The sequence below is a fragment of the Papaver somniferum genome, unplaced genomic scaffold (genome assembly GCF_003573695.1).
Source record: "Papaver somniferum cultivar HN1 unplaced genomic scaffold, ASM357369v1 unplaced-scaffold_70, whole genome shotgun sequence".
NCBI classification, from domain to species: Eukaryota; Viridiplantae; Streptophyta; class Magnoliopsida; order Ranunculales; family Papaveraceae; genus Papaver; species Papaver somniferum.
The window spans coordinates 1,017,793-1,032,853 of NW_020649860.1; the positions used below are offsets into that span (position 1 = coordinate 1,017,793).

Consider the following 15,061-nt stretch of genomic DNA (forward strand, 5'->3'; position numbering starts at 1 on the left):
CAGATCCTCGCGAGTGATGAAATTCGATGATCCCTTCGCTGATGAGTTGTCTGCAGCAGTTTTGCGGACTTCGTCGTCTTCTACTGTATGGATTGGAATTACTTCAGGATCGTCGTCTGAGGATTCCTCCTTCTCCTTTCCCTTCTCTTGAGTTTTCTCTGACATCTTGTCAGTAAGAGTTTTGAGATAATACACAGCTCCTTCTGTGTAGAAGCCATGTCAGTCTGATTCTTTGCAAGAGTCTCATGCGCTTTGATAAGATTAGCAATGGTAGGTGGTGGATCTCCTCTGACTTCTTCAGGGTGTCGTCCGGACAGTGGATGACCTTCGACGTGAGGAGGAGTACTGTCACCACCATCAGTGTTGGAGGTCGGAATTGTCTCCGAGATATTCTGATTGTTGTTGTTGCTAGTGCTAGCACGGTTTGTGTTAGTATTCGTAATTGAACCTGACCTGAGATCAACCATCTTGTGAAATTGTGAGATTGCAACCGAGAGAATGATCTCCCACTGTGGTCTCCAATCTGTGGATGGGGAAAAACGATTTGCTGGTTTTTAAGGAATTGAGGAGATGACCGTACGGAGGAGACTCCTCGAACCGAGCGAAATGTTAAACCTCATACAGATGCACCGCTGCAAAGGGGGTGCTTTAGATTCGAGAGATCAATCTGTAGTACTCCGGCCTAAATCAAGACAATGACCGTTCCAGAGTAAATTCGGTCACAGGAGAGGATGGGTTGATATGTAGGAGGGAAGCTGGGAAATGTGTGGAATCAATGGTAATCAAAGATTGTGGGTGTGTGAATTCTGAATATGATAAGCTCTGAATGATTGAAATTGCTCAATTGAGAGTAGTTGCTCAATTGATGAGTTGATGATCTCGTGTTGTCGATGAGACGTGAGATTGATGATATTGTTGATGCCCCTCATTCAATCATGATTCAGAGACTTATTTATATTGCTGGAATTTTAGACACCATGACCCCATGAAGTGTGACAGTTGATGGAATCAAGGAGTGGGGAAGTGGAGATCGTGTTTGAAACCAGTTGCTCAACGTGTGGAGACTTGGTTGATTTTCTACCCACTACCTCGTTAATTCCTTCAACTTGGTCGATTTTCCACCCACTACCTCGTTAATTCCTTCAACTGATTGCACGACTTGCTCACATTCCATCGTGTGTTTGAACACACGTGCCGTAAACCGCCAGAACAAAACCCTAAGTGATATCCCCCCAAAGTGACATGATTGATGTCTCGTGGTATGTTAGTCAATTGATGACTTCGTGGTTTGATGGGTCGATGAGTCCATGTAGTTGCTGAGTTGAATATGATGTTTTGAAACTCATGAGTTGAACATGTCATGAGACAGAGGTATAGTTCTTACGATGAAGTGAGCAAGTATTGCTCATTCGATGGATTATTGGCAGCGTACCAAAAATATTAATTAGAATACTGGTCGTTGAACCGAGCATAATTAATAAAATTAATGACCATGAGGTCGTCGTAAAATTATTAAGGCAAGAATCTGGAATGATGATCCTTGGATTCAGAAACCCTAATTTGATCAATTAATGATCAATTCATGGTTCGTCAGAATTTTAACCATGGGACGAAGGAGGGAGCGACTACATGGGACCGTGGATCAACCATGTAGTGTCCATATGCTCACGTGAGCAAATACAAAGAACTCCTGAAGAGTTGGCGATTTGTTGGTGAAAGAATGATTAAATGCTGGTTTAATCATTTATTCGAAAATGCTCGTCAGAGCATTAGGTGGGAAAACCTAATTAATTATGACGGAGTGAGGGACCGGCCCTGGGTAGTCACGTGACCGCTTGATGATCAATTCATGAAAACCCAAAGTGTTTGGAAGAGTCTTGGACCTAATATGTGCAATTGTGCAAATTAGGTCAAAACTGTGAAACTTGATGGGACCGGCTTCTGTAAGCCAAAGAGCCAATCTTGGTCGGTCAAGATAGCGTGCTCGTGTCCCCAAGGCGTCCGCGTCTCAGTCCTGAGAATTTTGATATTTTCTGGCGTGCAATTGAGCATCCATTCGAGAAAATATGCCAAAATTAGGGTTTCGACGAAACTGAGGAAAACACCATGAGATGATGGAAAATAATTATAAAATAAGGAATAAGGAGGCGTGGGACCGCCGAGGCCAAGGAATGGTCGTCCGGTCGTGGCCACGGTCCCGTGGTGCCTTTTCCTTAATTTTATAATATTTTGATGATTTTATGAAAAATTCATGAATTTTGAGAAATTTGATGAATTTAGGGAGTTTCCATGAATTGAAGGAGTTTTCATGAGTTCAGGGAAGCAAAAATATTAAAATAATAAAAACAAGGGCGTGTGGGACCGTGGAGGCGCAGCTGGCCGGCTAGGGCCTGGTCCCACGAGTTTCCCTAATTTTTATGTATTTTTAATGTATTTTTCCATGATTTGAAGGGATTTTCCTAGTTTGAGAGAAATACCATGAAATCAAGGAGTTTCATGGGATGAAGGAAATCCTAAAAATAATAATAATAAAATACATGGGCGTGTGGGACCGGCTGAGGCATGGCCGGCCAGCTGGGGCCGGTCCCACGCGTTTTCCTAATTTTATATTATTATTTTTTATGTATTTTGAAAATACCATGATTTGAAAAAAAATTCATGAAATCAGGGAAATAATAATAATAATAAAATAATGAGGAACCATAAGGTGTGGGGCCGGCTGGGACCAGGGCATGGCCGGTTGGCCAATGGTCACGCCCCACACTATTTTTCCTTAATTTTATATTATTTTCATGGGTTTATGAAAATGCCATGAAGTCGAAGAGTTTCCTCGAGACGAAGGAGATTTGTTCAAATGAAAGGATTTTCATCGGATGAAGGAAAATAATAAAAACATGATAAAATATAAAACTGGCGTGGGATTGGTCATGGCATGGTCGTCCAGTCAATGAATCCAATCCCTTGGCGCCTTGGTCAATATTTTGATTATTTATTATTTTCTTCCTATTTTGCAATAGGTTAATCGTTTCTTCGTATTTGAAATACTCGTTCGTGCGGTGACTGTTAGTGCATCGTCGTTGAACACACTTTCACCATTTGGATCGGGGCTTACTTAGAGGTAGCTCAGACGCCCAGTTGTTGATTATTTATTACTAATTGTGGAATTCAGTGGAGAACAATTCACAAAACTGAGTAATAAGATGTTTATTATTAATTCATAGGATCAGCTGAGGATTCGACTACGAATTCAGAATAATAAAGTGAGCATTACCATTCCATGGGATCGTAGATTCGACCATATAATCGGAGTAATTAAGTTTTATCTATTACCATTTATGAGACCAGTTGTGGATTCGATCATGAAATCGGAGTAATGAGATAATATAGTTATTGCTATTCTATGAGATCAAGTCGTGGATTCGATCATAGAATCAGAACAATTGTTTATTGCCATTCCATGGGACCAGTCGTGGATTCGACCATGGAATAGGAGCAATTGTTATTGCCATTCCATGGGACCAGTCGTGGATTCGACCATGGAATAGGATCAATAATAGATTATTCTGGGAATTCAGTAGTGAATGTCACGACAGAATTAATCTTAATTAAGAATAATTAACTTTGTGGCTCTATACTAGCAGAGCAAGCTGTCTAGGAGCATTAATTATCCCGATATGAGCTTGTCGGTAAGTCATATCCTTTATATAGTCAGGGTAAACTCGTTGTTTGTTCCTGAAGACGTTATCGCTCTATACTAGCAGAGCAAGCTGTCTAGGAGCCGTCCATCTCGTGATACTATATAGAAATAATCACTGAAAGTGTTCAGTATTCATGAGATATGCCGTTGTCCAGTCGTGAGATTACATATCTACATGTACTCTGAGAGAAAGTACTCTCCGTTGAGAATTTGATGAGAGACCCGTGTCTCAATACTCACGTCTGATTGCTGGATCAGAGCTTCGTATAATTATGAGTTTACGATTTTAGCCCTTATCCACTAGCTACAATAGTATATATTTTTTTCAAGTGAAATTCTTAGGAAAAGTAGAAAATATATCAGATAGGAGTTGTTTACACATCTGACATGAGAGAGTAAACAGCAAATGCCTTAAAATAGTTAATATACACATCTTTAAACATTGTGAAACACTGAAGAATGTGCTAGTATCAGTTGTATTTGTGTGTATACTGGTGTATTGATCTTTTAGTATAAAAAACAATGGGAGAAAGTTAGCGGACTGTTGCCTCTTTCAAAAGCTGTGAAACAAGTTCCTGCTCGCATACAAAAGACCAATTTGAAGATCATGTCAGCGCATCCGCCTGCTTGTTGGTTAATCTGGCATATAAGCCGTCTGCTTGTAGGAGCTCTTGGTGCTGACCCATCTGCATATTTGTCCAAAGGTATTTTTAGACTTTTATGTTGCTTAGTTCTTACAAGGTCAAAGCATCACATTAAAAATTTTAGAAAGCAGAATCGACGATTCAACATACCTCAACTATTCTACCACCGCTCATTACCACAATCCTGTCAGCAGCTTGTATTGTTGATAGCCTGGAATGAAAGTTAAACCATTATGATCCACACATTCATACAAGTTACTGCAAAATTAAGTTAAGCATGTAATTTTTTAACCTGTGCGCAATGATAATGACTGTCCTCCTAGACTTGGAATCATTTCGTACAGCACGAAGAACCCCCTAAAGCAAGTAGAAACATATAGTGAGTTGGAATCTGATGTGCCACTAAATGATTTCGTAATTTATTGATTGTTACAATAATGCTACCAAACCTTGATATTATGTTCACTCTCTGCATCCAATGCACTAGTGGCTTCATCAAGAACCAAAATGGATGGATCTCTAAGAATAGCTCTAGCAATGGCAATCCGCTGCTTCTGTCCCCCACTGAGAAGATCATCATCGACTATAGTTTCATAACCATTTGGAAGAGACATGATGAAGTCGTGGGCATAAGCCTGTTTAGCAGCAATTATCACATCTTCTTCTGTGATATCTTGGCCGCATCCATATCTTATGTTTGAACGTATATCCATTCTGAAGAGACGTGGTTCCTGTTAAAAATGTGTTAGATAGAGAAAGTAGGCGGTGTTTGTTATCAGTTCACGAGACTTCATAGGGGGATATAACCTGTCCTACGAATCCAATTTTCCCTCTCAGCCACTTTATATCCAACTCGTTGAGAGGAACTCCATCAATTAGAATCTGCAGTTGAAAAACAATGATAAATGTAAGATCCAACTTCCAATATATTTGATCAATATCACCAAAAGACACTTAATAAAATTAGTTAGACGCCTCTCTGATTTACGGAGTAGATTGATAAAGTTGTTGGGTGTTGATCCGAAACAATTCTGCACCTAATTCCTACTAACAGAAATATAAAAAACATTAGTTCTTTACAACTTCTAGAGAGATACATGGCAGCATCTTTTCAGGGATGCTGCCATGCATAATTATATAGATTCCGCGGCACAATGACATGCTCAATCTCATAATTTGCTGAAATATGAAATGTATGTTTTTTTGCATTTACATTATTTATTTACAAACAAAAGCTGTTTCAATTCTTCATAAGCTAGAAAAAGTTACCTTCCCATCAGTTGGTTCATAAAGGCGGAGCAGGAGACTAACCAATGTGCTTTTACCGCTACCACTAAGACCAACCTGATATTGATAAGAAAGAGCAGTTATTTCTTGGACTTGATAAAGGTATAGAGAAGAGAACAGACATTTTCTTACAATTGCAACCACTTCATTTTGGTGTATTGATAAGTTGATATGTTGTAGAACAGGTGCCTGGTCATATTCAACAGAAGCAATATAGATACATGAATTCTTTATTAGGTCGAACCAAATGGTTTAAGAAACTAAAATTGAAATATGTTCATAACTAAACCAAAAAACATATCTTCCCCATCTACACAAGATGACTAAGGAAAGTGCATTACCATTACTCTTGAAGGATAATGAAAAGATACATTATCAAAATCGATATGCCCCTTCAATTTTTGCAGTTTCACTCCTGTAACACCAAGTGACGAAACACCAAAAAAGATCAGCACATAGACTTCATAGAATACGCCATTTAGAAAAAGATAAGCAGAAAAGTGTTTGCCTTCTGATAAGAACTGGTCACTTGGCAAGAGATCCATTAGTTGAAACACCTTCTCACTTGCACCAACAGACTGCATTAAATTTGATAAATTGTCTCCAACCCACCATGTTGCATATATCAACCATTCACAATACAATATGAACTTTGTAAGTTGCTCTGCAGTGATGTGACCATTTACGATAGACGTCCCTCCAACTAGAACAGCAATAACCTGAAGTTTTCAATTTGCCGATTACAGAAAAATCAATTGGATGATCCTCATCTGGAAGTTACTTTTCAAGATACAACATGGTGTGCCTAGTGCGCTATTATTAGCAAATTGTAACATTAGCTAGGCAACAAAAAGTAAGAAAAATCTAAGTTTCCTCTGGCGCAAAAATTGTAGAATACATATACGCACAGGAAACTCATTACAACACAAAGATTCCAATCTAACGGTTTAATTCTTGTCGATCTCAGCGATGCATACTTCCAGAACCCACCAATAGTGGAGATTATTTTTTGATCTTATCAAAAAATAAGAGGAAAAAAAAACATACAAGAGACACACCTGTGTGGAATGATAAAGAGTATTGAAGCTCAAAGTCCAAATTCCATTAGCCGCACATTGCCGCAAGTTAATATCAGCTAATTTCTCCAGCCAGATCCCATATCTATACAACATAGAAGAAAATTCAGACATTATTTATGATGCAAAGGATCTGATCTGACTGACCGAATAATTTTAATTATTTACCTTCCAGATTCTTGTTTTTCTGTTCCATAGACTCGAATTGTTCTCATTAAAGATAATGTCTCTTGTGCAACCTGTACAAATACAAATAAATCTTCATATAATAAGGGTGGAAAAAGAAATCTAGGGCGACAGTTGTGCTAAGGTAAGATATAGAATGGATGTTACTTCGTTTGCATTAGCTGTGTATTCTTGTGTTACTTTTGCAGCTTTCTTCTGGTACCTATCCAACAACACGTGTATCAAGTCATCATAAGCAGGTGAGAAATAACAAGGCATAGCTACATGAAATGGAATCAATATTCGGAGTACATATTGGAAAAGAAATACCAGTCAAACTCAGGAATGCTAAAGTAATAAGAAAATCAAGACTGAAAACTTCAATAACTCTTACTGGCCATAAATCAGCATGACCACAGCTAAAAACGAGCAGATCGCAAATGATGTTAACGCAAGGGGCCATGACAAAATAAACAAGTAGATCAAAGCACCTGTCCCCTGCAAAGGCATAAAGAATGGAGACATTTTACTTCTAAATTCTAAGCTAACATATGCAGATGAGACGTTAATATGGTGGACAAGGCATTCAACCTGAAGAACATTCCGTAGTATCATATTAAGATCATTTCCGATGACACGGGATACTTGCCGACAATCCGACTCCAGTCTACTTGTTAAATCACCGACTGTTTCACCGTCGAAAAAGGATATATCCTATAAAATGGAAGGTTAAATATACATTTGACAGACAGAAAGTTCGTGTAAGGTTTAGCCTAAACAAAATGATGTGTATTGCGGAAGAGATCCTAGAAACTGACCTGAAAGAGAATAGCTGAATATAGCATTTCTCTCATGCGCTTAACCTGCAAAAATGATGTTTCTTACTTGATAAGTTGATAATCAATTTGATAGATTGTTCAAGTTTGTGAAGGGGAACTACTGTACAGATTATTTTCTTGTACTAAACTATTCCACGGACTGCTGACGCATGAAACAACTTAAACATCGCATTGCACGCCACCTGTTATTATATACATATAGAATGAGATTGTACAGGACTCACCAGGATCATATTTGCGATTCCGAAACAGCAACTCCTCAAACCACTGCATTACAACTAACATATTACACAGTAAGCTCTTACTTCACTTCACATTATTTTTCAAATTTCTAAGCCCAACAAATTCAATACTTAACCTGTAAGTGAAAGTATGAGAGCTAGACCATATGAAGGACCAAACCCCATGTTTCAACTACATTTATCAAGCAATAAGTAAGTGAACTGAGAATATACAATTTACGAAAGCGATCCACTAGATTTGCATTACATTATATGGTTAAATGCTTTTAGTCTGGAAATACTATTGAAAAAAGGAAGGGACATACAAAATTTTGACCTGCAAATTCCTGAAGTAAAACACAGCACAACTAAGAGCTGAGCGTTCCTATAAAACACCATTGTCTCACCCTTCTGTGCTGAAAATATAGATGCTGCTAAGAAATGCGGTATGGATATCTCTGAAAGCTGCACAAAACATTAAGCATGCTCAGCAATAAAAACATAAACAACAATGAACCAAAACAACATTTTAAGATATTATACCGCTGCAAAAGTCAAGGCAAAGAAGGCAGCAAAAATAACCCATCTATCTTTAGCGACTAATTCCCACATCCTAGAAAGTGCACTGTAAACAGTAACTGGTTTTGCAAATCCAATCCCTTGTACTTTCTTATCAGTCAACTTCCACCAACTTCCACCTGGAACAATTGATTGAATAAAAGAAACCCATTTTTGTAATTTCTGTGAAAATCCATTAAAACCATCTTCTTCCCCATTGACATCACTGTAAAGGTTTTCGATAGAAACCCCATCAACTGAAGCTGATTTTGTATATAAATATGATTTTTTTCTTGTGTTAATTGAAGTAAGAAGAAGAGGAGGAAAAAATCTATGATTGGGATTGATGGTAACGTGGGTTTTAGTCTTGGAGGGTAATTGAATTAAGGGTTTTTGGGGATTTGAGAAATGAGATAAAAATGATGAAGTGTGGGGATTCAAAAGAGATATGGCCATGAAGTGGGTAGGTAGTTTTAACAGATGAGGAGGATGCTTTGTATGTATATCTGTCTCTTTGTTGATTTAAGTTATGTTTGAAGCTTTTGATTGATCGATTCTCTATCTTCTCCTGCTGTATCTACCACTGCACTGATAATATAGACTAAAGAGTAGTGATTACAATAAAAATTGGCATTTTTGTTTCATGCATAATATGATTGGAGGAGTGGTTCTTATTGGAGTCCATCTCTCCGTACAACAAAAAAGAGATAAATTTGTTTGTTTGTCTCTGTGAGCCTGATGTGTTCTATTCTGATGCAGTGAAAATGCCTGGTATAACCATATAATTATTTATTTATTGACAAGGAGGAAGGAATATGTATTAAGAGCGTCCACAATGTTGCGATCAAAGATCAAAGATCAAAAACCACGATCAAATTTGAATTTAATCAGTAGTGTGACGCAACGATAAACGAGTATATTTAGTCGAGCGAAGATATAATCAACGTCTGACAGTGGAGCGTTGATATAGTAAACGCCGGATATGGGACGTTGATATAGCAAACGTTTTATGTGGGACGTTTATATAGTAAACGCCGGATATGAGGCGTTGATATAGCAAACGTTTTATGTGGGGCATTTATCTAATCCACGCCGGATGGGGCGTTTATATAATGCACGCCCGGACAGGGGCGTTGATATAATCTCCGCACTCCCATCTATCGTTTTGCAGTTAGTCAAAATTGTTAAAAGTTAAATCGAATCAAGACCAGCAAGTTAGTAATCGGCTAGTCTGTACTTTAGCTACTAGTGGAGCTATTGTATACAGTGATACAATTGTACGGGTTTTAGTACTTCTAAACTAGACGTGGTATATACTAAAGTCAATTAACTACTAGCTAGCTATATTCTTTAGCTTGAGCACATGTATAAAGCATTAACAAAAATGTACTTAATGGAACATTTTTGTCGACTATTTTTATCATTTCAAAAACATGGTAACAAACATAGAGTATAAGGTATAATGTCCGCCCGGTGTAGGACGTAAGGTTTATGTACGCATGAATGGGGCGTTTATATAATGCACGCTTTAATGGGACGAACATTATACTCACGCCTGTTATCAGGCGGACATTATACTAACGCCCGATCCCGGGACGAGAATTATACCACCGCTTCAGATGAAGCATGCATTATATAAACGCATGTTAACGGACGAAGATTATAACTTCGCTCGACCAAATTTGGTTTTGGTCGTTGCTCCAGAACAAATATAGTCTCAAATTTGGATTTAGTCTGGTATATGATCTTTAGTCTGTTCGACTGTGTCACGTATCTGGACCATATATTTGGGTTTAGTCGTCCATTGCAGTTGCTCTAAACATATGTTTTTTTTCCTTTTTTTTTTGCAAGAACGCGTAATTGGGGGATACAGTCGAACCTCGATAAACGAATGTTCGATAAATAAATAACCTCGCCAAATGAATAATTTTTTCCGGTCCCGACTTGGGCCAAGGGATAAATGAATAACCTCGAGTAATACATTAATGAATAAAAAAACATTGAATCCTTAAAGGCCCTATAGAAATAAAAACGAATAATCACTAAATTTCATATAAATATATATATATATATATGAGAATAAACCAATATACATAATTAGTAAAGTTTACATAAAAATATATGTAGAAATAAACTAAAATGTGAAGTTAATTCTTCATATATGGTTGATTGTTTTTTTCTTCCACCCAAACCAAAATGCACCGCATCCTTAATTTTATGTACAATGCTTGCATAATTTCTGGAATATTTTGCTCATGTTGTAGCAAGTAATTTTTTATGGTGATCATCGCTTGAAAGGCATCTTTGAATGGCATATTTGGTACGATGCTACTATCATCTGGGTCAGGATCATTTTCATCATACATTACTAACTCAATAATTTCTTCGTCTATTGGAGATTCAATAATTTCATCGTTTTCGTTAGGATAGTTTAAAAGATGTTCGACGTCCATCACATTTCTATAACGTAAATTAAAAATGACACCAATTAATTCTTGGTTACCTTTCTTCTATAACCATTGAATTATTGATAAGAAATTTGACCAATACTCTCTAAGTAAATTTGTACATCTTCTCTAGCTTATACATTTTAACTTCTTAATTAAGAAAATACCGTCTAAATAAATAAATATTCATTTATCGATAAATAAATAACCCCGCTAAACGAATATATTTCTTGGTCCCGATGACATTCATTTATCGGGGTTTAACTGTATATAGATTAATCGGGGATATGCCAATAAAACAAAACAAAGATTTAAATAGTATTTCAAAGTCACCCCTTATCCATATATTTTCTATAATGACAAAATTACCCTTACTTAATTAGATATAACTAAATAAATTAGTGTGATTAATATCGGTATGTACCTAAACTAGATTAGATTAAACTTATTCATGATGGTTAGTTTGATTATTGATAGAAAGAGTAAGGGTTTTCAGTTAATGAAGAAGAAGAAGTTTGACAAAATTGAAAAGAAAATCAAGAGTTTTGACATTGATATCGTGCAAGGTTCACACGATAAGTGCTCTGAAATAAGCAACAAGACATCGTGAATGTGCTCGAATCTCAAATTATCAGCTCAACTCAGGAAAGAAAAAATCATCTCAAAACTCACCCAGAATTTCGGCATGGCCTTCATGCATGAAGACCATGCCGGCTATATTTGGTTGACATGGTATTCATCCATTAAGCCATGTCGACTCATGTTAATGTTAGGCCAGAGAGTTGGATTATTGTAATCACAATAGCTAGTATCAGCTCAACTTTTTAATTCTTGTAATTAATATAAAGATGAATTCTTATATACACTTATGGAATTCAGTTGTTAATTTAACATATTTCAGAGATTCTGAGACGTTCTTGAACTGCAACAAAGAGTCTAAACATATCTTACCCCTTCATCAAAGATTAACATAAAATCACCAAATGAGCCTCACATGACAACAAAAATCTCTACATCAGGTTCCAACAAAAACGAGTTACAAAGAACAGAACACTCCAAGTGTCTTTCTAGAATCATAATCTCCAAACCTTCCTAATGGATATATATAAAACATAACTAAAAAGCTTGTTTCACCAACCAAAATCCCTGGTATGAGAAAAATCCATTGTACACTTGGTATGAAAAGTACAATAAGTCCACTTTATGTTCCCAATAAGGAAACTCTCCTATTGTTTTCTCCCGACGGCAGGTGCAGCAATTTCCTGAACTTGATGTTCTAGTTAGTTCACAACTCTAATTTGAGAACTTGTGAGTAAGATATCTAGCTGTTTAGGTTCATTTTACTAGTCTAATTTGAGAACTTGTGAGTAAGATATCTAGTTGTTTGGACTCGATCACAAATCAGACATTTTAAAACATAGAACAAAAGATACAAGAGTTGGGATTTTCAACGATATTAACTTGGTATCCAGCCTAGAGCATGCTAGAATATTGTACCCAAAAAAAAGGACCACGTTAGAGTACAAAAAGAAGTCTCGAGTACATAACAAAACAATGTTGATAGTCTTATGTTATTACGATAAAGGTTATTTCCCAGAAAATAAGACTTTCACAAGAACAACGCAGGTCGAACCATTACCTACGAAACTAGGGAAAAGATTAGCATCGTACGTACCAATATCGTCTATCTTCAAAGTACAGTTATTTTACAATCTTCAATGCCGGCCAAACTATCTACTATATCGGCATAAATGACTCAATTTTTCGTTGCCGGAATCTTAGCATCATAGTTTTTAGCATGAACACCATGCCGTTTTTTTTATGCCGGCATAGAATATGTTTGAAGACTATGCCGGAATGTGTTGCCGGTTTTTTTTTTTTGTCTATACCGGTAATTTTTGTTATAGAATTCTTTTTTCCTGACCAGATTTTTGCTACTCCCGGCATTGTGGTCAATTAGTCGAGTATGCCGATATTGTTTACCAGTATTATTTTTATTTACAAATCAATGTCGGCATAGGATCTTTCTAGTCATGAAGGAGAAATACCAATCCCAATAACCAGCAGTTATGATGGTGGAGGAGGAGTACACAGCTATGTTCATGCTGCTCACGTAATTCATCATGAACCTATTTCACACAACCACATTATTATCCCTTCATCAACAACGCCTCATCAACTTCCTTTAAATGGAGCCAGTATATCTCCTACTACCGTAGATGACCATATCACATACACAAAGAAGCTGGTCAAGTATAGAGAATGTCCCAAGAACCATACACAAAGAGCTTAATCCAGCCTGGAGAAGCAATTGTTTGGCTACCGATTTGAAACAAGTAATTTTACCAAAATCGACCATTTTTGCTGGCTAAGTTTCAGCATTTTTCGAATTGGGTGCCAAGCACCTGTAACTTAAGTACTGCTGCAAAGTTTTGCAATAACTTTCACCATATTCCGAGTAGGGCCTCAGAAACAAAAGAGAGATTATTTCTTTTTTGAAAAGATTAAATAATGAGAATTCAGAGAATGATAGATCATCTGGGATCCAACGGAACTGAAACAACCATTAGAATAAGTTTACAACAGAAAGAATAATATTAGGATTGTAGTTGGCCTATGATTTTTATTTAAAAAAAATAAAATAAGAAAATTGTAGTTTCTGACAAAAGATGATTAGAACCATTGCCTACTTATGACGTCCCAATCTGAAGATGTTCACCATTCTCAAATGCAATGTAAAAATTCACAATTTTAATAGGATGTTCTATATTGTGTTCCTGACAAAAGAATCGTGAACAAAATAACAAACCAAAATCCTGGGTTCAGTCACACACATTAAGAGATCAACCGAGGTGTCCACTCCACTGCATGAGGTACCAACAATTGTATCATACCAGATGAGTGCTACATTTTTCGTCAATTATTTCTAATTGCTAGGACATACCGAGACACTGATTTACTGCCTTGATGCGAAGCTTTTCGTAGTATTGTCTCACTCTTCTCTCGCAACATCTTATAACTGAAAATCCACCCTGGAGATCCCAGATTCGGGAGTTCTGGTAGCATTTTCATGACCAAGTGTTGTACTATGACAAGCCCATCACCGAAGCTACCTTTAGATATCTTGCCACCATCAACTACGGTTTGAAGTGTTGCACGATTATGGCTTGAACCATCTTTCAGCTACTTACTTACCTGACAACGTTACAAAGTTTCCTTGTATTTTCCCTGGGAAAAAATCCGACATCAATGTTACCCCTAGACTCCCTGAATAAAAGTTTTCTTCATTATCCTTCTATTGCATCATGTACCTGTGCTAAAAACACAAGAATTCTCTCAAGGACCATTGTTTCTAGATTGAAAAGCAAGCGCCTCGGCTCCTCCATACTAAAGTGTTCAGCTTAGTTGCCATAGAAATTTCCATAGGAAAGATATTGAAGGTGAAGCTACTTCCTGTGATTTCTATCGGCCTTCACATATCAACAGAAAAATGGGAAGGTCATCACAAAGTTTTGGGATCAGAAGCTTTAGGGTACCCTACAAGTGCTATCATACCTTCTAGAGGAGCACTACACCTCATCATCACCATCATCCATTGATACTTCCTTATAACATGAGTTCACTTCCTTCAGAGTCTGATAAACAAGATGGTTTTTGTGGTGGTGATCATGGGAACTTAGCAAGAGCTTCACATGCCGTGAAAAAGAGGTTTAGGACCAAATTCTCACAAGATCAGAAGGAAAAAATTCACAAAATAACAAATTCACAAAAATTCACATCCTATACTTACAAAAATTCACAAAATCAAAAACCAAAGAAAAAAATCAGAACACTCAAAAGCATAGTAGAATTGAAAACTCAAATTCATAATCAAGACTTACAGTGGAATCATGACAAATAGTCTTCTCCAAGGTATGCCGCAACTTTGAAAATCCTTTAGCAACAGAAGTAAAAAGATTACAACCATGTAATTTCAAAACCCTAAATCTCCCGAAAGGTAATAAAGATAATGGAGTTGGATCTCTAGTTAACGAATACAAAACTTAAACCACTAACTAATAACTATTTGACTGCATATACTACCGGCATTGTTAAAGGTAGCCGGCATGGTATCCGTAACGTCTTTA

General features: G+C 37.0%; 1 protein-coding gene and 1 pseudogene across 3 annotated transcripts; one reads left to right on the plus strand and one right to left on the minus strand.

Moving 5' to 3' along the window:
• Positions 1-4,016: 4,016 nt before the first annotated feature.
• Positions 4,017-9,230, minus strand: LOC113344026 (ABC transporter B family member 26, chloroplastic-like). Of its 3 annotated transcripts, none has more exons than XM_026588099.1 (18): positions 8,473-9,226; positions 8,267-8,394; positions 7,933-7,975; positions 7,688-7,732; positions 7,461-7,583; positions 7,264-7,367; positions 7,038-7,092; positions 6,873-6,943; positions 6,687-6,789; positions 6,137-6,347; positions 5,970-6,043; positions 5,761-5,817; positions 5,611-5,685; positions 5,149-5,223; positions 4,791-5,072; positions 4,634-4,698; positions 4,492-4,552; positions 4,017-4,383 (listed from the first exon to the last, which is right to left on the minus strand). In XM_026588099.1, the coding sequence occupies exons 1-18, from the start codon at positions 8,941-8,943 to the stop codon at positions 4,303-4,305; spliced, it is 2,124 nt and encodes a 707-aa protein (XP_026443884.1). In that variant the 5' UTR covers positions 8,944-9,226; the 3' UTR covers positions 4,017-4,302. The 3 variants fall into 3 exon arrangements, 2 of the variants coding, with proteins under 2 accessions (XP_026443884.1, XP_026443885.1); XR_003357549.1 differs by having other exon boundaries at positions 4,086-4,383; positions 4,791-5,055; positions 8,473-9,230; XM_026588100.1 differs by lacking the exon at positions 8,473-9,226 and having other exon boundaries at positions 8,256-8,363.
• Positions 9,231-11,684: 2,454 nt separating this feature from the next.
• LOC113343984 lies at positions 11,685-14,835 on the plus strand (annotated as a pseudogene).
• The last annotated feature ends 226 nt before the right edge of the window (positions 14,836-15,061 follow it).

Coding starts and splice junctions, on each gene's coding strand:
- LOC113344026 (XM_026588099.1), bottom strand. CDS start 8,943: ATGGCCATATCTCTTTTGAATCCCCACACTTCATCATTTTTATCTCAT. Junction 8,395..8,472: donor TTGCCTTGACTTTTGCAGCG/GTATAATATCTT, acceptor TGTTTTGTGCAG/CTTTCAGAGATATCCATACC. Junction 6,944..7,037: donor ACACAGCTAATGCAAACGAA/GTAACATCCATT, acceptor GTATTTGTACAG/GTTGCACAAGAGACATTATC.